At 36.1% G+C, this 26,183-nt stretch overlaps 3 protein-coding genes across 4 annotated transcripts; all 3 read left to right on the top strand.

Moving 5' to 3' along the window:
- Positions 1-1,497: 1,497 nt before the first annotated feature.
- On the top strand, positions 1,498-3,956 carry GPAT3 (glycerol-3-phosphate acyltransferase 3). The gene is made up of 2 exons (XM_068480913.2): positions 1,498-2,349; positions 2,784-3,956. The coding sequence occupies exons 1-2, from the start codon at positions 1,612-1,614 to the stop codon at positions 3,666-3,668; spliced, it is 1,623 nt and encodes a 540-aa protein (XP_068337014.2). The 5' UTR covers positions 1,498-1,611; the 3' UTR covers positions 3,669-3,956.
- A 4,987-nt stretch (positions 3,957-8,943) lies between these two features.
- On the top strand, positions 8,944-9,808 carry LOC148694533 (uncharacterized). The gene is given in 2 exon segments (XM_088700728.1): positions 8,944-9,276; positions 9,278-9,808. Coding segments are annotated over 2 exon segments (864 nt in total).
- Positions 9,809-21,141: 11,333 nt separating this feature from the next.
- Positions 21,142-25,568, top strand: LOC137740282 (putative pre-mRNA-splicing factor ATP-dependent RNA helicase DEAH2). 2 transcript variants are annotated; one of them, XM_088699722.1, is made up of 7 exons: positions 21,142-21,639; positions 22,548-22,750; positions 22,856-23,940; positions 24,348-24,473; positions 24,564-24,802; positions 24,914-25,087; positions 25,159-25,568. In XM_088699722.1, exons 1-7 carry the CDS (start codon positions 21,343-21,345, stop codon positions 25,186-25,188), a joined length of 2,154 nt encoding a protein of 717 aa, XP_088555848.1. In that variant the 5' UTR covers positions 21,142-21,342; the 3' UTR covers positions 25,189-25,568. The 2 variants fall into 2 exon arrangements, with proteins under 2 accessions (XP_088555848.1, XP_068336235.2); XM_068480134.2 differs by having other exon boundaries at positions 24,914-25,032.
- The last annotated feature ends 615 nt before the right edge of the window (positions 25,569-26,183 follow it).

Consider the following 26,183-nt stretch of genomic DNA (forward strand, 5'->3'; position numbering starts at 1 on the left):
AGTATCACACTCATGAATTCAATATATTAAACTCATGAGTGTGATATATTGAACTCATGAATCCAGTTTATTAGTATCAAACTCAATTTTTCCGACTCATTGTAGGAGTATTAAATTTATGTGACTTCATTACATTGGTGTCACACCTACTTTTTTCGACCTACTGTGAAATGCATAAGGCCTGATAATTTAGATTGTTCCTTTTATCTTAATTAGTTACAAAAGTTAAACTAAAAAGAAAATGACTAAAATACCCTTTGAGTGGAGAGATTTTTTAATGTGATCGGAACACGGAGTATGCCACATATCATTATATAATTAGAAAAATGTTTTCTTTTAAAATGTTCCTCTAATTTTATAATGATATGTGATACATCGCCTAGTGTTCCAAAACACGGAAAAATCTCTCCTTTTGGTGGTTAGTCATATTCTCTGTTTTATTATTGTTAGTTGATATACCTCATTTATAGAGGTTCGTAGAATGCAAGAATCACTAATAATTATCACTTATTGCCTTTCATAATTGTTCATAACCGTTAACAAAGAAAAATAAATTGTATACATTACATTTATTGAAATACATGCACGTTACCGGCCACATAAACACCAATCAAACTTACTAACTCTTGCTTAAATAACACTTTTCTCTTTTTAATGGTAGAAGTAGAAGATGTTCGATATTCGGAAGTACGACATTTTCTTAATTACTATTGTTGGATAATTTTTATATTTCATGATCTGATCATGTTTGATAATTATATTTTATTATAGAAAATGTTTGAATTTTCTGAGAAATAAACATGCAAAATAACAATTTGATTAAACAAATTTTATATTTGCAAGTATGACATTTTGTTGGTAACAATTTTATCATTGTTAAGCTAATTGTGAAATTTAGGCCACTCTCTCATCATTAGTGTAAATAATATTATTTATAAAAAAAAAATTCTTAATATTAAAAGTTTAAAGATAAGACTGTTTTTATCAAAAACAATAATACTAAAAAAATTTCTTGATATTACTTTGAACGTAAATAGAGATGATAGATCTTATAAATTATTTGAAATCTTTTGCATTAAAGAGCAAAATCCGAAAAATATATTTTGTGTCTGTTCTTGTTTTACTTTATAGAATTTATTATCTTTCAAGGGTCAACATGGACGACGCAAGCAATTTGCACATGGGAAAGGGATCCGTCAAGTTGCATAGGAAAGGGATCCTCTCCGGATCTCATCCTTCTAATTTATTAAGTTTAGAAATCTTGACTGTTGAAATTTGATCCACAGGTTAAAGTTATTATAATTTTTAAAGTAGATCTCTGTTTGTAGCCGTTGAATCAAATTTCAACGGCCCAGATCTTTGAACTTGATGAATTAGTTGCATACCGAAAAGATTAGCCTCATGGCCAGATCTGGCACACGGCAGAGCCGACAAGATTCTTATTTAATTGTATTTTTGACGTGAGCATTATCGTGATAAAAGTGAAGCCGGAGGGAATGAAATACATCTCAAACCATATAAAACTACATCCGGCTCTAAAAGATACATAACATAGCCTAACTTGCACGACTTGCAGCATTGGGTTGGAGAAAACATATTATTCTTCTAAAAATGCCCAAGGCCTTTTTCTTGAAGCCGTTTTTCTTTTTATATCGCATTTTCTTTCGGAAACTCAGAGGTTTCCCCAGAAGTGTGAGCAGCAACAGCCATGCAACCAGCCTATCATCAAGCCAGTCTAAAAATCGGAAGTCGTTCAGTTCTCTTCACTCCCAAAGATCAAACCTCACAAACCAAACTCTGATCGTCTTCAACGTCGAAGGAGCTCTGCTGAAAGCATCTTCTTTGTTTAATTACTTCATGCTCGTGGCTTTTGAAGCTGGAGGTTTCGTAAGGGCACTCGTTCTTTTCCTATTATGGCCTATCATATTTCTCGTCGGTGACAAATTAGGGTTGAAAATAATGGTGATGGTCTGCTTCTTTGGGGTTAAGAAAGACAGCTTTAGAGTTGGCACAGCTGTTTTGCCTAAGTTCTTCTTGGAAGACGTTGGGTTGGAAGCCTTTGAGGTGCTTCAAAGAGGTGCAAAGAAAATTGCTGTTAGTAAGCTACCACAAGTAATGATTGAGAGCTTCTTAAAAGACTACTTGGAGATCGATATGGTGGTTGGGAAGGAGTTAAAGGTGTTTGGTGGATACTTTTTGGGTATCATGGAAGAAGAGGAGAATAGAAATATTGTTTCGCCGCTTTTGGAAGAACTAGAACGTGGTGGACATGATAGTATGGCCTTTGATACAATTGGTATCTCTGCCTCCAACAAATTTCGCTATCACCAATTATTCTCTTATTGCAAGGTACTTCCTTTATTCTATTTTCACTCCGGTTAGTTAAACAAGGGTACGTAGTTTACTTTCCTTTAATTATATATTAAAAATTTGAAACTTCATGGGTATGTTGTTAAATTTAGAGAGATTTAGAGTAAACCTGGATAAGATATCGTATAAAACAATTTTCATATATATTAAATAGATTTGGTTTAAGTTAATACATTCTTCTATATTTTGGTATAAGTTAATGGACATATCATTTTCCAACATAGGTCAATAATTGTGTGTGTCTAATTTGCATTATTAAAAATATTGGGAGAAATGGTTTGGTCCATGTAGCCTTTTCTGTTTCTTCTTTGATTGTGAATTGGTTTTATGTTTAATTAATTTTTGCTAGAAAACTAAATTGTTGCAATATTTTCTGTCTTGGCCTGAAAAATTGTTGCAACTTGCACGTGCAGGATGTTTATCTAGTGGGAGACTCAGATAAGAGGAGCTGGAAGAACCTACCCAGAGACAGATACCCAAAGAAGGTCGTTTTCCATGATGGTCGATTAGCTCTCACACCAACCCCACTTGAAACCCTGGCAGTACTAATGTGGGCACCAATAGGGATAGCCGTAGCAATCTTCAGAATCATCGTTGGGATATCACTGCCTTACCACGTGTCACTCCCTCTGCTAGGTTTCAGTGGTCTGCAACTGACTGTGGGTGCTCCTAAACTCCGGAAACAAACCCTTCCAACGGACAAGCCTAGAGGTGTGCTTTACGTTTGTAACCATAGAACGCTGCTAGACCCTCTCTACCTTTGCTTCGCATTGAAGAAAAACCTACACGCAGTAACGTACAGCCTAAGCAAGATGTCTGAGATCCTCTCACCAATCAAGACCGTCCGATTAACAAGAAATCGCCATCAAGACGGAAAGATGATGGAGAAGTTGTTGAATCAAGGGGACGTCGTTGTCTGCCCCGAAGGAACGACGTGTCGTGAACCTTACCTCCTTAGGTTTAGTCCTTTATTTTCAGAAATTAGTGACGAAATAATTCCCGTTGCAATCACCACCCACGTCAGCATGTTCCATGGCACTACTGCCGGTGGGCTCAAGTGCCTGGACCCACTTTTCTTCACCATGAACCCCTCACCGATCTACACCGTTCAGTTGCTGGAGAAGGTATCCGGGCTGTCCACCTGTCGTGATGGGGATAGATCAAACTTTGATGTCGCTAATTACGTGCAAGGTGAGATTGGTAAGGCATTAGGGTTTGAAAGCACCAAGTTTACAAGGAGAGATAAATACTTGATTTTAGCCGGGAACGAAGGTATTGCTTCCAAATGTACAATTTAAATCCCGAGCAATGCCAAAGGGCCGTTATTTCAGACTACATTCAAGTGAACCACATTGAAACTTCGAAAGTGATATCGACTTGTTGCCCTTGTGTCCATTTAATTCTTCGCTTTTCTTTCAAGCTAATGTAGTATTATTGATTGATGATACAATTAAGTATAGACTAGGGTTTTCCTTTATCAAGTACTTTTTTCTTTTCTTTCCTACATTATCTATAGAATATATTGTATGCTCCAACCATGTACTTTCGCTCAAATTTGTAATTAAATATAGGTCATGACTTCTCAATTCTCTCTTTTCTATACATCAGAAGCATTAACAGGTTTGAATTTTGTCTGTATATCTGTACACACATGCCCTTTTTAGCAATATCTCGTTTTATTGTAACAACATATCGTACTAACCGTGTATTCATTATACACACACACACACACACACACACACACACACACACACCTAGATATTAATCCTAGAAAAAGATTATCTTTAGACTAAAACCTTAACCAAGATAAAAAAATATATATATATAAAAAAAATAAATAAATAAAAAACTAATTATAGTCTTTTGACTTATGTCCAAGTCAGCATGTATATTTATTGCCAGACTTAATTCCTTTTATGTAATTTTTTTATTCCTATATTATCCTTGAGTGAATTATAATGTCTCATATTTAATTTATTTATAACTTTTCATTTTATTGCTAACATAAATGATTCTACTTAGAAATGATACTTTTTGTCCAACCCAAAAAATTATCTTCAACCATGTAAGAAGAAAGGGCTAGGGCCACCGTCCACATCTAATATTTTTTCTTCTTATACATAGTGTTGATAATTTATTTTTACCTTCTCATACATCGAATCTACCAATTTTTTCTTTTGATGTTAATGTATCAATACTTTCGTACCTATATGTACGTATATACTGACACTTCCGCACCGATATTTCTGAATTGATGCTAACGTATCAATACTTTCGTACCTATATGTATGTAACCAATGCCACAAAAGACAAAATAGAAAAATATCCCTGCAATGTGAAATTACCAAATTGCCCTCCATGTTCGTAGTTTCGTAAAATTTTAACCGTAGCTTCGATTTGGATTCCGATTGTGCCTACATGTTCGTAGTGACGAACACTACGAGGATACACTAAAAGAATGTTTCATACATCTCACAATGCATTGGTCAACGAAAGTCAACGTCCTCACCTCTAAGGGTATTTTTGTTAATTCCCTCTTTTAAAATTAATAAAATTGTAAAATAGGGACAGGTTGTCACAATGTACCTATGTGTACATATGTACCAAGACTGCCATACCGATACTTCCGTACCTATGTGCACGTATGTACCGACCCTTATCCAATTCCTATATATAGACAATAAGGAGTTGTTATACTATTTTTTTTTCTTTTGTGATATATATATATATATATATATATATATTAAGGGTTATTATTTAATTTTTTAACCTATGTTTTTGTAGTTGCTTTTTCTATCTTCGACTTCTCAAGGTGACTGACCTAAAATTTCTATATACTTAATTTGTTTGTCAGCAAGTATAAATTAGTATAATTTACCTTAGTTGGATTTATCTTATTGACTTTTGTATCAAAATTTAAATGTTTTTGAATTTTGAATGGTTTATTAACGGAATATATTTAAGCCTTAATTATAGAATATCAAATAATTTTTAATTATTTTATTATATGAATCTCATTAATAAACCAATTATAAATCTTGAAAATTTAGTTTAATTGGTTTCATTTTAAAATGGGTCTTACAAATATCATTTATAACAAAAAAACATATCGATTGGAAAAAGAGAAAACCTAACATTGTCACGTCAGCCATCAAATTAACATTTGACATTTATCTTTTAAGAGCATCTCTAAAGGAGATGTCAAATTTAAAACATAAAATTTGAATTTGACTTATGACGTGGTATTTTGACATTTTTTAAAGTTTTGTTCTCCATCCCGTATGTCAAATTAAATTATTATTTTATTACACTATTTTCTTTTCATTTTATTTTTATTTTTTAAACGCGAAATGAAGCCCTGCCCTTCTTTTTGGACTCCTCCTGATCATCTTCGTTCTCTCTTTTCTGAAACTTTGTATACCCCCCTGCTTTTCTTCTCCATCATTCTCTCAATCTCATTTTTTTCTCGTTTTGTTGATGATAAATTAAAAGAAAAAGTAAAACAAAAGGGATTGTTGCAGGGAAAAAAATTGATATTTATATTTTAATGGATCTGGATTCTCAAGATTGATGCAACTTCCGCTAGACAAAGCGGTGCTCGTCCTAGTCTTCTTTATCCTTTCGTTTTAAAACCGGCTGATGCCAAGATACTGTGGAAAGGTAGGAGAGGGGAAGGAGAAAGACGAGAGGAACTGTGGAACGGGAGAGAGAATCCTATGCACAGACGAGAACACAAATTAATTTCCATTGCAGAGAAAAAATCCAACTATGAAGACCACGGCGAAGTAGGGAAGAGCAGATTTTACCTTTAGGTCTGCAACTCCGTTTGCAGGTGTGGTGATGGACTCCATGGACTTTCTTTTTCGAGATTACGACAAACATTTGAGAGCTCTTGTCTGAGCTATTGTGAAAAATGGAAAAGGACAAGCAGCGATGCTCTTATAAAAGACAAAAATAAACCTCACATCAGATTTACGTTTAGGTTTAAACGACAAATCAGTAATCTTTACATTTGGGTTTGAGGTTGAGACCGTGAGCATTGTTTATGGTTTGGTTCCCAGAAAAAGGAAGAGGAAGGATGAGCGGAGAGTGATATTTAATAATAAATGACACTAAAATATTAATAAAAGTTATTTAATAATTAGCAAAAAACATTTGAAGCTGTCAAATTTGACAGCAAACTTATTTGCTGTCATTTCATGTTATGCTACATAAGATTTGACATTTCGGTTGGAAACAATTATTATTGTCTTTTTTTTTTCTTTTATAACTTATGTAAACAATTTAGCTTCTCATTTGAAGATGATCTAATATCTCATTTGAAAATGCTTTTATTCACCAATATAAAAAATAACTCATATCAGGATCTCCAAATTGTCATTTATAAATTGCTCTAGGTGTATTCTGTCTAGTCATTTCAAATCTCTTTAACCATATCGATTATTTCAAATTCAAATTCGTCAATAAATGTTTTGTATCTTATTACTAATTCAGCCTAAATCTATATATAACCCTTACTAATTTCTCATCTCGTATTTCCAATGAAAATAGTCACTGGCTAGTTATATTTTATTACTAATTTACTAGTCTACGTTTGTTTGTGTATTAGAGCTTTAGGTAGCTAGGCTAAAATAATGGAAACAATCAAAAGCTTTCATCATCATCATGTTTGCCTTTTCTTTCTCAACCATTAAAAATGTAGAAAGAAGATTCTTTTCATATCTCTTCCACCAAAATTTCTAAATTAAGTAATCCGGACTCTTGAAATTTGATCCAACGGCTAAAATTATTATAATTTTTATAAAAGACCTCTGTTTTTAGTCGTTGGATCAAATTTGAAGGGTCCAGATCACTTAATCCGTGAGTTTTGGTAGAAGAGATCCGAAGATGATCTCTTTCCTATAAATGTATACATCTAATGTCTAAAATTTGCGTCAAAATTTGTGATTTTTGTGTGGTGCTACGGATCCTGTATATATAATGTTGTGTCTATTTTTTATGTTTCTGAAGAATAAAAAAAGAAAATAAAGATATTTGTTGTAGCCATATTTAAAATAGGATTGTGATTGTGTATATCCTAGTCGATATGAGAATGTATCTTATATTCATATTAGGAGTAGATTACCTATTAAATGTTGTAATCCTAAAGGGAAAGGTTTTTACGTTTTACCTATCCTACTACTATAAATAAAGGCACAATGGGATGAATCAAACACACCTCATAATTAAATCAATCTCTCTTCTCTCTAACCATAGCCAGCCCCCTCTCTCTCTCTAAACCCTAGATCATTCAATCAAATAGACTTACAACACGTTATCAGCACGTTTTTGCCAGAAGCTGAGGAACTGACGCACCGTAGGAGGAGGCTATCATTCACCAAATTCAAAAGGCTTATTCGTTTTCTGCTCATTAGGTACTCTGAAAATAAAAGATAATATTTGAAAAGTCCACGAAGCATGAAAACATTCCCAATGATGCATGAACCCCTTTATGTTTATATTTTCCTTTCGATATATATATATATATATTGTATATGTTCATATATTTGTTTCATGCATCGCACAATTAAATTGTTATGTAGAATATGTGAGTCAAACTATATAAAAAAAATTAGAAGCAAATATGGGTTTCCTAAACCCTAGAGGATTTTGAAAAAAAAAAAAAAAAAGGGATTGGAGATGGTGTAGCACACCACCGCACCATTACTGTGGAAGAAGCCACCAGGCCTTGGCCTGGCACTCACGTCGGCAGGGCCTGAAGCCCTATGCCCATCCTGCTGCATTGGCCCGCAACCATGGCTCCAGCCTTTATGAGGCTAGGCACCCATATGTACCCACACACCAACCCACGGGGCTGGGTTTGTCCTTCCATGCATCACCCACAAGGCCAGCTGCTGATGGGCCTTATCCCGTGCACCCCCTCCCTTCGGCCCAAACTGAAACCCAGCTGCAAGGGGTTTTCTTCCACCCCTGTGGCTTGCAGCCAACACCCAAAGTTTTTAGGGCCTTGCCTTCTACTTAAAGCACCCAACCAGTGCCCTTTGCTCATGACATCTAGCCCAAATTATTTTGGGGCTATATTTTCGATCCAATAATATTATTTAGCTTCCACAATCGACCCTATATGGCCCAATTTATTGAATTAATAAAAAATGACATGCACTCTATTAATCTGGTAATGAATTAATTAAAAAAAGATCATTTTTGGACATTAACGATTCAATAATTTATTTTTATACTTTGAAACGTCACATACTTTCGTAGTAACGAAGCTCTCACACTTGAGTTCCCAAAAAACCTCAAATCCACTATATTCAAATTAGTATATTGCATTTTGTGTTTCTTGCAGGAACCTCTCATTATAAACTAATTGTTCATAAAACTAAATTGAACTTGTAGTTTCAAATTTAGTGCCTTTGAAACTAGAAGTTTTAATTCAAAACATACCACATGAAACCTGTAGTTTTCATGCATAAATTAAACCAATACATGTCTATAGAACCTGTATGATCTACGATATATGTCTATGGCTTACCATATGACTACTCACGTTTTTACCCCTGTTTTAGGGACATGTTAAACTTAAACAAGCTCGATTTCTCCGCTCTAGAATTCTCTGGAAGAAACTATCTAAAGTGGGTTCAAGACGTGAAGCTCCATCTAACTGCAAAGGGCATCAGAGCCACCATCGAGGCATCCATCACCGACAAACCTGTTGACGAAGCTCAGAAGGCTACTGCAATGATCTTTATTCGAAGACACATCCATGATGCACTGCAGACTGAATATCTCGCTAAGGAAGACCCACTCACCCTCTGGCTTGCTCTGGCTGACCGTTTCGATCACCAAAAAGACAAATACTTGCCTGAAGCAAGACACGACTGGTAACATCTTCGCTTCCAGGACTTTTAAGTCTATGAATGAATACAACTCTGAAGTTTGTAGAATCCGTTCATTGTTGAAATTCTGCAAAGTGGAACTAACCGAATCAGATTTCTTGGAGAAGACCTATTCAACCTTCCATGCCACCAATATTGTCTTACAGCAATATTATAGGGCACATAAATTCACCAAATTTTTAGATTTGATCTCTATTTTACTTCTTGCTGAAAAGCAGAATCAGCTTTTGATGAAGAATCATCAAGCTCGACCCATTGGCTCGAACGCCGTGCCCGAAGCGCATGCGACATTTTCTAGCAACCATGAACGACGAAAGAATCGTCGTGGTCGTGGAAATGGGCGGCAAGCCCAACCACGAGCTCAAGGTCAACAAAGTGTCGCACCTAAGGGAAGAAATGTGACCCAACAGCGTCCACCACTTGCCCCTAAGGCCCCAAACTTCAAGAACAAAGGCAAAACTCTCGTTCAACCTGCTTGTACTGAACTGGACATGTGCTATCGCTGTGGATCAAGGGATTATTGGTCATGCGTATGCTGAGCTTCCCCTGAGGCTATTGCCAAGTATCATTCATGTCATGAGTTTAACTTTGCACATGTGGATCATCCGGAAGATGCAATTACATCAATGGAGATATCAGATTTTCAGGAGGCGTTAACACCTATATATGAATAAATTATACATATTTTTAGGGTGTTTAGCCCTACTGGCCGAATCTACTAGGAGTGGCCGGCCTTACCCCCCTAATTTTCTAGGCTTATGGTTTAATTTTAAACAATTATTTTCTAAGTATTTGGAATAATTTGTTTGGTTTGGTTTGTTTTGAATTATGGATTGTTATTTGAATGGATATTATTTTCTCGAATTGCTTAATTGAATGAATGGACTTATATTTATGCATGTCACCAATTTAATCAATTTATTTTTAGGTATGTCTAGTGGGGAAGTTAGTTGTCTGGTAGATAGTGCAACCACGCACACCATCTTGCATGAACGACACTATTTTACTAACTTAATACCCAAGAAAGCTCATTTGAAAACTCTCTCAAGCTCATCCAACCTGATTGAAGGATATGGAAATGCACATATCATGTTGTCTAATGGTACAATTTTGAACACTAAGGAGGCACTCTATTCTCCACGTTTTAGAAGAACGTTGCTAAGTTTTAGAGATATTCAAGATAATCAATATCATATTGAAACCATTGAAGCTAATGGTTTTGAATTTCTTCATATTACTTCATACGAATATGGCCAGAAGTGTATTCACGAGAAGTTGGAACGTTTGCCGAGTGGGTTGTACATCACAATCATTCGTGACATAGAAGCCCACAGTGTGGCCGGCCTTATGCCTGAGTTCCAGGACACTTTGTTGCTTTGGCATGACCGTTTGGGACATCTTAGACGTGACATGATGATCCTCAAATCTTCACACGTGACATGATGACCGTCAGTAGGGATTGATGTGGAACTTCCTGTACCCCATGTTCACATCCAAAACAGCTTGGCAGAAGTTTTCATAAAGTTCCTTTAATTGATAGCTCGGACTTTGGTTATGAGAACCAAACTGCTGGTATCTGCCTAGGGCTATGCAATATTGCATGCTGCTACGTTGGTTCGCCTGAGGCCCATCGCTACCTAACCACATTCACTGTTACAGTTGGTCATTGGATATGAGCCTGAGGACTCGTATTTATGGGTGTTTGGTGCGCCATTTATGTGCCAATAGCGCCACCGCTACGTACCAAAATAGGTCCTTAGAGAAAAATGGGAATCTATGTCGGTTATGATTCGCCATCAATTGTTCGCTACTTAGAACCCTTGACAGGAGATCTCCTTACCACACGTTTTGTAGATTGTCACTTTGATGAGGTAGTCTTCCCGTCGTTAGAGGGAGACAAGTATGCTAACGTTCCCGTAGAACGCTACAAATTGTCGTGGTATGCTCCCACTATGTCTCATTTAGATCCCCACATTGCCCAGTCTGAAACTAAGGTGTGATGAATTATAGATCTTCAGAGTATTGCTTAAAGCATGCTGAATGCTTTTAATGATCTAACAAAGGTGACAAGATCACATAAACCCGCTGCAAACACACTTGCAAGGATAGATGTACCCTGTGTACGTCAACAACCCGCTTGGGAAGGCCAGACCGTCCCTGAAGGTGGGGAAGTCACACCTTCCACACAGCAAGGTATACTGGCGGCTAGCCAATCATCTGCTTCGACCCTGAAGTGTGGTAGACTCTTTAGTTCAAAGGATTCACAACACTAGAAGAGGAAAATGGCACCAACTAGTGACCCTAGTTTAAATCTGACCATCGCTTACTCATTCGTTCCAACGCATGATGTTATTCTAGATTACTGTGACGCTTCAGACAAAACATGCCAGCCTCCTGAGAATCGCGAGATTTCAGTCCACTACGCAATATTGGATGAGATTTGGAATAGGAATGAGATAATCGTCGACGATACATTCGCATACTCAGTAGCTACTGACATCATGCTTAGCAACGACATTGAACCACGTTTTGTCGATGAATGCCGACGTAGAACCGATTGGTCAAATTGGAAACAAGCAATCCAGGTCGAACTCGATTCGCTCGTGAAACAATCTGGACGGATGTGGTATAACCGTCTGAGTGAATATTTAACAAGTCAGGGTTATGTGAACAACGAATGATGCATATGCGTGTTCATAAAGAAGTCACATTCTGGATTTGCAATCGTTGCAGTTTATGTCGTTGACATGAACCTCATCAGGACTTCCGCAAAGCTTGAGGAAATTGCTGCACACTTGAAATTGAAATTTGAGATGAATGATCTTGGGAAAACTCGATATTGTCTTGGCCTGGATATTGAGCATTGTTCGGATGGAATCCTAGTACATTAATCGAACTACACCCAAAAAGTGTTACATCGTTTTGATAAGGATAAAGCGAAGCCTTCGAGTACACCCATGGTCGTTCGGACTCTAGATGCTAAACGAGATCTTTTCCGTCCAAAGGAGGATGAGGAAGAGATTTTGGAACCTGAAGTTCCTTACCTATGTGCAATTGGGGCTTTATTGTACTTAGCTCAGTGCACTAGACCTGACATCTCCTTTGCTGTGAATCTTTTAGCAAGATACAACAATATGCCCAAGGGTACTACTGGAATGGCGTTAAAAACATTTTTCGCTACCTTAAGGGTACTACGGATTTGGGCTTGTTCTATACCCACAAATCTTCAAGTGTTGCCACCCCTTATGGTCCTTGGATTGATTCTCACCTTGTTGGTTATGCGAATGCTAGATATCTGTCTGACCCACATAGAGCATGTTCTCAAACTGGCTATGCCTTTACCATTGGAGACATCGCTATATCTATGAGGTCTACCGAGCAAACGTTAGTTGTGACTTTGTCGAACCATGCTGAGATTCTCGCTCTGCATGAAGCATTGCGTGAGTGCTTTTGGCTGAGAGAAGTTATGTGACATATCCGAAGTACTAGTGGTCTTACATTAGTCGTTGACCTTCCTATGACGATCTTTGAAGACAATGCAGCATGTATCGAGCAATTAAAGAAGGGATACATCAAGGGAGACAACACCAAGTACATAGCGCCGAAGTTCTTTTACTCACACCAGCAGCAGCAGCATCACAACATTGAAGTCAAGCAAATCCGTTCCCAAGACAACCTGGCCGATCTCTTCACCAAGTCATTGCCCAAGTCTACTTTTTAGAAGCTCGTCCAAGGAATTGGTATGCTTAAATTATCTGAGTTGAATTGCTTGTAGTTCTCTTATTTAGAAGTTATGTCTAACTCAAAGGGAGTATATAGAAGTATACCCCTATGATCTTAATGTACTCTTTTTCCTATGATTAGGAGCATTTTTCCCGCTAGATTTTTGCTACCTAACAGGGTTTTAATGAGACACCCATCCTAGGATGATCATACTCCATTGAGTTCACTTCCTTCGTCTAGTTTGACGTTCATTTTAAGACATTACGCATACTTTTCACTATTCTCCTTAGTCTATGGGTTTTCCCTATGCCTTGGGTTTTACCATAGCGAGGTTTTTGTGAGTTTTACTACAAATGCATACTTCAAATAAATTTGAGACTCGCGATCACCCGTTGTGCCAATGACTTCAGCAACTATTCTACCTTATCTGTTGAAGATCTGATGCGATGGTTTGTTGAGTATTTACATACTCAAGGGAGAGTGTTGTAGTCATATTTAGAATAGGAATGTGATTGTGTAAATCTTAGTAGATATGGAAATGTATCTTATATTCTTATTAGGAGTAGATTACCTATTAAATGTTGTAATCCTAAAGAGAAAGGTTTTTACCTATCCTACTACTATAAATAAAGACACAATGGGGTGAATCAAACACACCTCACAATTAAATCAATCTCTCTTCTCTCTAACCATAGCCAGCCCCTTTTCTCTTTCTAAACCCTAGATCGTTCAATCAAATAGGCCTACAACAATACATTTTTTTTTATGAGACAAGAGCATACAATTTATGTGGTTATAACAAAAAAAAGCAGAAGGAAAAAAATGTATTCTTGCTTGACACTATTTTTAGAAATCATATTGCACAGACAAATCACCTTTACGGGATTGTGTGATTGCTTTGTCAAAAAGAAATGTGTTAGAGTTCTTTAACTCCAATGTTTGATAAACCACAAGGTCAAGATTGCACAATGAAAACTGCAGGGACTTGAATGAACTTGGAGTAAATTATAGGGACCAAAAGTTGAATGAACTTGGAGTAAATTATATGGACCAAAAGTAAAGTTTGGCTTACAAAGTACATACCATGCATGAAGCCAATGATCTTGGCTACACCTATGTAAGTATTGTGTCTATATATAGAAAATTCCATCCTACACGTACATTCTTTGCGGTTTGAGTCCTAAAGTATGCACAAGGATGCGAAGATTAAAAAGTATGACATCGGTGAAAAAAACAATATTTATAAAGGTTTATAAGTAATTTGGACTACTTTATATATTGTCAATTGAATTTATGATAGAACCTCAACTTTCTTTATAGTATCAGAGCAGGTTAGCTCACGTGTGAAGCCCAATGATTACACATGCTCCACGTCACCCAATTCATGTTGTTCACGTGTTTGGCTTGACAATTTGCCACACGTGAGGGGGTGTCTGAGGATGTGAAGGTAAAAAAGTTTCACATCAACAAAAGGAGAAATCTTGCAAGAGATTATAAGAGGTTGGGTTACTTTCTCCATATTGCCAATTAGTTTTGATTATGGAACTCCAACTTTCTTTATAGTATCAGAGCAAGTTGGCTCACTTGTGAAGTCTAATAGCTACACGTTCTCCACGTCACCAAATTTGTGTTGTTCATGTGTTTGACTTGAAAATCCTCCATACGTGAGGGAGCGTGTGAGAATGTGAAGGTTAAAGAATCATACATCGGTGAGAAGAGAAACATGGCAAAGACTTATAAATAAGTTAAGTTAGTCCCTATATTACCAATTATTTTACGGTGAAACCTCAACTTTCTTCAATGTCAACCTTTAAAAAACAGTGTTCACCATCAATGAGTACCTATATCTCTATATATAAAGCCAACACTAGTGTGAACAATTTTTTTTTGGGTCACAAGCTTCACCAAAAAAAAGTGGACATAAAAATGCCTCCCAAACAAAAAGGTCAAAAGTAATAAAAAAAAAATAATGCACCAAATAATGCAGGGGTATTTTCGTCATATAAATAGTGTTTTTTTAATAAATAATTCTTTTTGTACTTTTTTTTTGTACAGTTTTTTTTTTTTTTTTTTTTTTTTTAAATTAGTATATCATAATATGTGAGCAATAATGTGATTCAATAAATTGTTTATTAAATATTATTTTCTCTATTTTTAAACATGTTCAAAACATCTTAAGAGGCATGTAGTGCCGGTTATAAAAAAAACTTTCACATGCACTAAATAATGTGATTCAATTAGTTGTCAAATGATTTTTTTTTTTTTTCGAACAAACGATATTATCTACACTAAGGGGAAGATGATGGACTTAGTCTCATAATAGGCTAGTAATAATATGATTTAATAAGTTGTTTATTAAATATTATTTTTTTTCTATTTTAAACACGTTCTAAACATCTTCAGAGGTGCGTAGTGCTGTTTATAAAAAAAAAAAAAAAAAAAAAGGTCTTTCACACGTGTATAATAATGTGATTCGATTAGTTGTCAAATGATTTTTTTTTTCCGAACAAATGATATTATCTACACTAAAGAGGAGGGGTGGGCTTAGCCTCACATTGGATTAGCAATAATATGATTTATTCAGTTGTTTATTAAATATTATTTTCTTTATTTTTAAACACGTTCAAAACATCTTAAGAGCTGCGTACCGCTGGTGATAAAAAAAATCTTTCACACGCACACAATAATGTGATTCAATCAGTTGTATTATTTTCTCTATTTTTAAACACATAAAAAGGCATGTAGTGCCAATTATAAAAAAGGCATTTCGCACGCGCATAATAACGTGATTCAATGATCTTTTTTTTTTTTTGAACAAATGATGTTTTCTACACTAAGTGGGAGTGGGGTAGGCTTAGCCTCACAATGGGTTAGCAATAATGTAATTCAATCAGTTGTTTATTAAATATTATTTTCTCTATTCTTACTGTAAATTCAATAGAATGTAGATGCAAAGGTCGATTTTATCATGTGGATTCAACTGCTTTGATTGGTTTATGAGGAGTTTTCTCTAGCATGTTCGAATATTATTCATTTACTTCAAATATTTGACTTTTTTTTTGTCATAAAAAAAATTATTGAAGTAATTAACGTAAATAAATACATTTAAAACGTGTAAGTTGAGCGTAGCACGTCATGGTTCAAATAATATCTTAAGCACGCGCGTAAGTACGTGCACGAAGGCTATTACAGAATAATGAGAAAACAGAGAGCTGGAATCGTGCATGAGTCGGAAAATGCTTGGCTGTGATCGCCATGTGAATTTAGCTGTGATTTTAATTCGTATGTAGATACAGGCCCTAATAAACAAATATTGAATAGATTTGACTTGAGAGAGCTGGAATCGTGCATGGGTCGAAAAATGCATGGCTGTTTGTAAATGTGTGGTCATTGCATGTGGGTAATCATTTATATCCCAGCAACCAACTAAAACCAAACAAAATTAATTTTGGCGGATCAACAAAATACTTCATTCAACGTGTTGCAAAGGATTTTTGGATATCCGTCTCCGATCTGTTTTGATTCCTTTGCTTCTTCCAAACGAAAATTAGTTGTGCAGTCAAATTTGATCAAACTCCACAACATGTGCTGTTTTTCCCTTTTCGGGGGCTTGGTGACGAGGATCCAACTCCAAGTGAAGCATTTCAAGCAGTATTAAAACCATTTCCAAGTCCAACTTGTACGCATGACGTGACATGGCTCGTCTTCATGTGGTCTCGTTTGTTGACAATTGTTGAAATTTTTTAACCTATTTCAAAATACAAAGTCGATTCACCTTTTAAAAGTTATGGTTGTTAATATTATCACTTAATTAGTATTCATAGCTCTTAATGTACCGTTTCTACAACAATAAACTTACATGTTGCAATCTAAAATCTTGTTTTATTTAAGCATCATTGAAATCTGCATATTCGCTATAAAAGATAAGTATTTCACTGTTATTAGTTTTATCCAATTTAATATTTCAATGTGAAAGAATATTTACTATATGTACCTTATGAGATTTGTTAGGAGAAGCAACATCACATCGCTAAAATATCCAACAACAATGACATTACGTATGCCTTAATACAAGTATATTGTGTTTGCTATCTTTGATGAGGATCTATAGCGGTGGTGCTTGTGCTGGTATCAATGGTGTTTGTGTTGATATCGTTGATGCGTATAATCTCCATATCAATGAATTAGTTACTTAAAAATATGCGAATGTGACAACCTTAATTTGTAACTGTTCTATGTAATTCATGCAAAATTACTAGGCTTTTATCACAAATAGTCCTTGAAATTGACCCTCATCATCAAGGTGGTCCTTGAAATTGAAAATCAATCAATTTAGTCCCTGAAAATGGTGTCGCAAATCAATGTGTAGTCATTCCATCATAATTCTGTTAAAAAATATATTAAGTGCTGATGTGGCACATAAATGGGGCCCACAATATTTATGGGTTTTTATCATAAATGTTCCTTGAAATTGACCCACACCATCAAGATGGTTCGTGAAATTGAAAATCGAACAATGTAGTCTTTGAAAATAGATATCGCAAATCAATATGATCATTCCAGCACAATTCTGTAAAAATATTTGTTATGTGCTGATTTGGGTTTAATAATTAATTAAAATAGTTGTCTAAATACTTTTTTGCACAATGAATTTTTTTTTCCTTATAGTAGAGCCTACTTCGAAGAGAGATCTCTTCCATAAATTCTCAAAGGTAAGAAGAGGTGTGGAAATAGTTTTCAACCAACAATAGACGCGCCTCGGGTATGACCTCATTATCTCAAAGCAGACCTCGTTGTTCTTTGCATCACCAGACCATCAGGGAAGCGCCGAATAAGCTCTCCAAGATTAAGGTTGTGAGGATGTTGATCATCTAAATGTTAACTGTGATGTCCCAGAAGTCGTTGCCAATCGATCAAGCTATCACCGAAGATGATCTTGTTGCAAGTTCAATTCAGTGAAGGGTGTCGAAATGTGTAAATATGGGTACGCTATGATTTTTTTTTAGAGAATAGAAAGTGAATGAGGTAGAGAAATGTGGATTGGAATCAGAGGTAATTGTAGGATTGTGTTTTTGGGTTGACAATTTTTTATCAACTATTAAATTATTAAGAGTATTTGTAAGTTTTTAAATTTAATTAGTCTTATATGACCCATTTATGTATCACATTAGTACATACATAATTTTTGACAAAATTATGACATAATGACAACTTTGATCAATTTTCAATTTCAGAAACCATTTTGATGTCGTGGGTCAATTTCAGACCATTTTGATGTTCCAAGTCAATTTTAACGACCATTTGTATGAAAAAAAATGACTTATGGGGTCCATTTATGTGACATAATAGTACTTAACAGAATTTTTAACAGAATTGTGACGGAAAGACCAAATTGATTTGCGACACCTATTTTCAAGAATTATATTAATTGATTTTCAATTTCAAGAACTATCTTGATAATGATGGTTAATTTTAAATATCATTTGCGATAAAAACCCAAATTACTATTGTTTCTTGGAAGAAAAAGTCCAACTCATACCTGATAACATCAAATTAATTGATAATTTCTTCTGACAGGGCAATGATTGTTTCTTGAATGCACCTTCTCATCCCAAGAACCCGTGTTCCCCGTGTAGACCAGCCATTATTTAAGACTTTATACATTTCAAATTATTATTCAAACACAGATATGAAAAATCACAGTTGATTAAAAATTAAAAATATAAAGAACAGAGAGATGGAATCATGGAAACGAAGTGGTGGTTGAATGGTATTTGTCTGGGTCCAATACTCCATATGCTTGGAACGACGAAGGCCACATGAAATAAGTACAATTAAATGTAAGAGCGTCTCCTGTAGAAGTAGTAGGGAGGGTGATTAGGTTTCCTTGCTGGGTATGTAATTAGATTTCCTTCTCCCCAAAAGAAGAAGGTTTATCGTATATCTTGGCTTTTATTGTATATATTTCTATAGGGTTAAACCGAATCAACAGGACCATCCAATTATACATTTCTATAGGGGATCAATACTTCAGGTTTGTCTTTTCATCATCATGTGCCGTCCAAACCATCATCTTCGCTTAGAAGTGAGAGGTCTTAGAGCCATAAACTCAGCATCTGTTTTTCTCTTCCAACCCGGCTTAAAATTTTAGTTTAAGATTAATAATATAATGAATTTAGCCTACTTTTTTTTTCGGTAACTTTTTTAAAAATAAAATTTATGAAGATTATCATAATTTATTTTTATGAACATTTAAATCTAAATATATTTAAATTCTGATAAGTAATTAAAAATCATACAAATACATAGGTATTTATATAGTTTTAAGTTAAATTTGATTTAAATAATTTTCTTAAATTACTTTAGACAGATTTAATTTTAGGCCGTCAAATCTTTTTTTTACCATTAGATTTGTCTCATTTGATCATAATTGTTAGATTATAAGTAAAAAAACAAAAAAAAAGTTGTTTGAAATATCACAATTTTGTAGGTCAAGAATAATTTAAGTCAGGCTTTTCTAGGAGAATCTAGGATAAAGATATATTTTCTCTCCATGACTTATTTTAGCCCAATGGTTGAAGAAGTAATTGTCGTCTTCACTGAACTTGTTGTATAAAATACGTCAGTACACCAGTCCTATGTACATTTTTATGATTAAGTGGTTGCAGAAGTTATTGTCATCTTCATTCAACTTGTCGCATAAATATACATCAGTACAAGAGTCCTATGTAAAGCTGGATACATTTTATCCCAACATCAAAACTAATAAACAACATTTACATTTGAATTTAAACATTAGAATATGAAACAGAAGTTTCATGTTGACTAAGACTGTTGTGTAAAACTTATGTCCAAAGACGGGGTGGAAACCCTAATTGTAGTCCAAGACTCCCTCATTCCATATTCCATCATGGCTCAAAACTCGTTATATATTCTATAACTCAAGACTCCCTTATTCCATATTTCATATTCCGTCATGTTGAATAGGACTTCAGTCCTCCCAATCCTTATACCTTGAAACTGATTAAAAGGAAATTAAGGTTCCATCGTAACACTAATTGACAATATATATGAGTAGCCCCACTACTTATAAGCAAATGCAAAGTATTTTCGTTCTTCGATGTGAGATCCATACTCTCAACACGTGTACACCTCTTCCCTTGCATAACACCACCGGCTAGTCCATCTTCTAATAACACTAATACTCCGTGTGAAGTTGTAAATGGGGAAGAGATAAATAGTAGAGTGAGGTATTGGCTCAATTGTGGAGGGAGTGGCGGGCACTGCCGATCGGAGGGCTGAGGTAGCTCAACCGTCACAATCCTTTTCCTTTTTAATTTTTCAATTTTCCCCTAAAGTTTAAAGTTAACAAAATGAACTATACCAAAACAAATTGAAAGGATAGTTTTAGTATATTCTTAAATGTATTTGGGTGTCCAAAGAAATATAAATTCAGGACTGAGAAAATTTAAGTGTTGAAAAATTGGTTTTAAAGGCATGTTTACTTAACTCGAATGGGAAATTTGAAGAAATCAAATAATTTAGAAATATGGGAAGTACGGGAATGGAATCGGATCACCTAGTCCTCATCGTTGATCTTTTTACTAGTTAATCTGATTATTAAATTTTAGGTATTTGATTACGGATTTCAAAATTTTTTTTTTACAATTTTCCGATTTCTGACATGTAATGTAAATAACGTAGAATAAAGTTCATCCGTATATTAATTCCATACCAAATTTAATAAACGCATAAAATGCAAGAATAAAAAATTATTCACATTCCAATTCCAAAGTGTAAACAGGATTTCTCTAACATCAAACGTTGATTGGGCCTTTCTCGGTATTATGAATGCAGTTATTGGGCCTCCTACAGTCCCACTTCACGCCGGACTAAATTGAAAGAGAATTGTTATTGGTAGTTCAAAAATCTCATTCTATATTTCAAATTTTTTATATTTAAAAAGATAAATATACTTATGAAGAGTATAAAATGAAATTTTTGAAATGCCAATTACACTCCTCAATTGAAATGGTAAGATCTTCTTTTACTGGTCTACAACAAAAAGGGTGGGACGGGCACAATCGTAATTCTGAAAACTTCACCTCCTATAATATATATATATATATATATATATTTTTTTTTTTTTGAACTGTCCTCCTATAATATTAATTGCGCAAAAGCCATAGCCTCCCTCCCAAATTTCTCAATCTTCTTCTATCTTCTAGTGTTTACGAAATTTAGGGCTAATTAATAAAATTGAAAGGAAAACCTCTCTATTCGGATCCTATCCGACTTCGTTAGGATCCAAGTTAGGATTTTGGGGGTTTTCCGTTAGGTTTTTTTATTGATGGGTACGGAGAGGAAGAGGAAGGTGAGCTTGTTCGACGTGGTGGACGAGACCTCCATCTCATTGGCGAAGATGAGCAAATCGAACGGCGACGGCGGAGCTGCTGCCAACCAAAACGCTGTGAGCAGTATGATCAATCGGTGGACGGGAAAGCCGTACTCGCAGAGGTACTATGAGATTCTTGAGAAGAGGAAGACGTTGCCGGTTTGGCACCAGAAAGAGGAGTTCTTGCAGGCTCTCAAAGCCAGCCAGTCTCTCATTTTGGTCGGTGAGACTGGTAGTGGTAAAACCACGCAGGTTCGTTTCTTCAAACTTTTACTGTACTTTTCGTGTATTTTGTAGCATGAAATAGATAATGGAAGCGGAATGAAAATTTCGAACTTGGTAATGCATATTTTGATTTTTCGCAAATTGCGATAGGTATTTAATTTGATTTTTAATTAGGGAATTGTTATTGGCATTTCAAAGTTCCAAACTTTCTATATTTAAAAAGAATAATACACGTATTGTGAATTAGAAATAATAGTAGCTTTTGTAGTGTTGAGAGAGAAGAATACAGTGATATATTTAAAACCCTTGTAGTCCGAATGATTTGAGGGTTGCTTTTTAAATGTCAGTTGTCATGCTATGCAACAGTGGTTGAGCTTAAATAGCAGTCTTATGTTTTACACCGTAACGATGCATATGGGAATTAATTCTCTATTGACGGTCGATATTACCTGATATACCTTTTTTCTGAACCACATTTGTCACCCTTGGCCCGAGGGTGCTCTTTTACCCTAATATCATTACGGCAATCCTGTTAACTTATTTGAACGTAAAGGTTGGAATCTTTGTAGGCCGGTTATAAATAAAAAGGATCTGGTTGAACTTCATAGTGCGTGCCACTTTCACAACACAACTAGGACTTGCCTACAGGAAATTTAGCGATTCTGGTAAGTTTAGGGCCGGAGCCAAAAACTATGCTAGAACTAGATGGGGCCTAGCCATGCTTTCCCCATTTCCAGGAGATACCACAATAAAGAATCTGGATAATTATGAGATTACGCTTTATATATCATATATTATGCTCTATGAACCTATTAGAAAGTTGATTGTGAGTTGATTTTTATCTTCTCCCCTATATTTTTCTTGATGAAGATCATGTAAAGAATGAGAATTGTTGAAATCGTCTAACCATGGCACTTCTCTATCCACTTTTACAGATTCCTCAATTTGTTTTGGAAGCTGTCGATTCAGAATCTTCAGATAAACGCAAGAAGATGATGGTTGCATGTACCCAACCCCGTAGAGTGGCTGCAATGTCAGTATCCCGTCGTGTTGCTGAAGAGATGGATGTAACCATTGGAGAAGAGGTCGGTTATAGCATCCGTTTTGAAGACTGCAGCAGTTCCAGAACTGTGTTGAAGTAAGCTCAACATCTTTTCTGTTCATTTTTATTGCTTTATCATTTGTACTCTTTTAGGGAGTCATTGATAAGTTACTTACATAATATGCATATTTTGTGTGGCAGGTATCTAACTGATGGAATGCTTTTAAGAGAAGCAATGACTGATCCACTATTAGAAAGATACAGCGTGATAATTCTTGATGAAGCTCATGAAAGGACTTTAGCAACAGATGTTCTATTTGGGCTGTTGAAGGAAGTGTTGAGAAACAGACCTGACTTGAAGGTGGTAGTGATGAGTGCTACACTTGAAGCTGAAAAGTTTCAGGGCTATTTCAGCGGTGCGCCACTCATGAAAGTTCCTGGAAGGCTTCATCCAGTGGAAATTTTTTACACTGAGGAACCTGAAAGGGATTATCTGGAAGCAGCGATTCGAACAGTTGTGCAGATTCATATGTATGAGACCCCAGGAGATATACTTGTTTTTCTAACGGGAGAGGAGGAGATAGAAGATGCGTGCCGCAAAATTAACAAGGAAATTGGAAATCTGGGTGACCAGGTTGGTCCTGTGAAAGTGGTGCCTCTGTATTCAACTCTACCTCCAGCTATGCAGCAGAAAATATTTGATCCTGCTCCTCCTCCTGTAAAAGAAGGTGGAATTCCTGGAAGGAAGATTGTGGTGTCCACAAACATTGCAGAAACTTCTCTGACTATTGATGGAATTGTTTATGTTATTGATCCTGGATTTGCTAAACAACAAGTCTATAACCCAAGAGTGCGTGTTGAATCATTGTTGGTATCGCCAATTTCCAAGGCAAGTGCACATCAGAGGTCAGGTCGTGCTGGAAGAACTCAGCCAGGAAAATGTTTCAGACTTTATACTGAGAAAAGTTTCCAGAATGATCTTCAACCACAAACTTATCCAGAAATATTGAGATCCAACCTTGCAAATACAGTTCTTACTTTGAAGAAATTAGGAATAGATGATCTGGTTCATTTTGATTTTATGGATCCCCCTGCTCCCGAGACACTGATGAGAGCACTAGAGGTCTTGAATTATTTGGGAGCATTGGATGATGATGGTAACTTGACCAAGCTGGGGGAGATTATGAGTGAGTTCCCGTTGGATCCTCAGATGTCAAAGATGCTTGTAGTCAGCCCTGAGTTCAGCTGCTCAAATGAAATTTTGTCAATATCTGCCATGCTTTCAGGTACTCTATTTTCTATTTTGTCATTGCTTTCTCAGTTGTGTGTCTTGGTTCTTATCTACATCAAGTAGATAAGTCGGGCTGCATGATTCTTGATTCTGTGCCTTTGAGTCTGTTATGTGTACAGACATTTTCTTTTGTGCACACACTGTCCTAACTGCTACATCTGCATGCAAATGCTTATGCATGTGGTTGAAGCGGTAATGTGTCATATTAGGTTGTCATCAGCAACTGTCTTGTCTAGGTTCCATGCCCCCGGTTGGCTTGTCCCTATGGATTTTTAAGTAAGTGCTGATGCATATAGTTGCAGTTTCTCAGTATTATCTCATGAAGCAAATGGTGTCGTCTCGCCTCTATGCATCTGCTAACGTTCCATGGGCCTCGTCTGTGATAACCAATTTATTTCTTAGTACCCAATTGCTTTGTCCGGCCTAGGGAGGCTCAAAAAGCTGCTGACGAAGCAAAAGCTAGGTTCGGGCACATTGATGGAGATCATCTCACGCTTCTGAACGTGTATCATGCATACAAGCAAAATAGTAAGTACATTTATCTCATTATTTCATTACTGATTTGAAGTTGATCATCCGGTGGGTTGTCATATTAAAGTCTTAATTTTAATGGTGTAGATGAGGATCCGTCATGGTGCTATGAGAACTTTGTCAATCAGAGGGCATTGAAGTCTGCAGACAATGTCAGGCAGCAGCTAGTGCGCATTATGGCCCGATTTAACCTCAAGCTATGCAGTACTGAGTTCAATAGTCGTGACTACTACATCAACATAAGAAAGGCCATGCTAGCTGGATATTTCATGCAGGTGGCTCACCTGGAACGCACTGGCCACTATCTGACAGTGAAAGATAACCAAGTACATAAAATTATTCTTTACTTTCCATATAGGCCATCTATTATTCCCCTTTTTTGCCTTGTCACAGTGTTTGTACTTGCTCCTGATATGTATTATTATCTTAATTTGCAGGTGGTACATTTGCATCCATCGAATTGCTTGGATCACAAGCCAGACTGGGTGATTTACAATGAGTACGTTTTGACAAGCAGGAATTTTATCCGTACAGTGATGGATATTCGTGGGGAGTGGTCAGCCTCTCTCTCTCTCTCTCCCTCCCTCCCTTCAAAATACGCATATATTAAGGTGAATCTAAATTGTGTCATGCCCTCGTGAGTTTATCTGTTTCTAAACTCCCAAATATTACATGTTTACAGGCTAATCGATATAGCACCCCACTACTATGATTTGGTGAATTTTCCTCAGTGTGAGGCCAAGCGTGTTCTTGAGAAGCTATACAGGAAGCGGGAGGATAAGGATGAGAACAAAAACAGAAGATGAAGTTCTTAACCCTGATTCTTCGGAATGTGCAGATTATTGTAAGGAGCAATTATTGAGTGCTGGTCGAAGTTAGCATATTTCAGCATTTTGCGTCTCCGAGCATCTCAGTTGTCACTGTAATTGGGAAAAGGCCTTGCATTGTTTCTGTACCATTTCTTGAATGATCTTGGATGTGATGGCCTTTATGGTATTCATGATTTAGTGGCAGTTTTAACATTTGATTAAAGTGTAACACGAGGTTATTATTTGATTCATGACCAATGAAAATCTAATTTCCAAGCATAAATGTTGTGGTAGTGTAAATTGGACCTTGTAATTCAGTATGTTTTTGGTCAGTTTCTTGTGTTTGTTCATCTCATTCCATGTAGAGATTCGACCCAGCTACCAGCGTTCTGCTTTCGTATGCCTTTCTCTTCCATCGTCTTCCTAAACTCTTGGACGCTGTTCCATACACCTCTTTCGCTGTGAATCTTTGAAAGCGTCGAACGACTTGCAGGATGGGCATGTCCCAGTTTGTCAATTTCTTTAGCAGCTAACTCGCCAAGTTCGAAACTTGAATGCAAGCCACATGCACCATGCCGATAACGCGTTCACAAACTAATTGATCTGATAGTGCAAAGTGCCGTGCCAATATCTCCGCATTTCGCGTACATACCAACAAGCGCGGTAGAAAATGTAAAATGATTTGGCCCTTGAGTCCATGAAACCACATTCTTTTCGCTCATCTTGTCGAAAACAGACCGAGCTTTGTTAATCCTCTTCTCATTTGCAAGAAACATCGATTAACTCCGTGTGGGTTTTTGGCTTTCTGCAACCCCAACAACATGGTGTTCCACGAAACGACGTCTCTCACGAGCTTTTGATCGAACAGGTCCTGTGCAATTGGCGCTTGGTCATTCCT

Source organism: Pyrus communis, chromosome 9, assembly GCF_041283825.1.
Source record: "Pyrus communis isolate YQ-2024b chromosome 9, ASM4128382v1, whole genome shotgun sequence".
In the NCBI taxonomy this organism is placed as follows: domain Eukaryota; kingdom Viridiplantae; phylum Streptophyta; class Magnoliopsida; order Rosales; family Rosaceae; genus Pyrus; species Pyrus communis.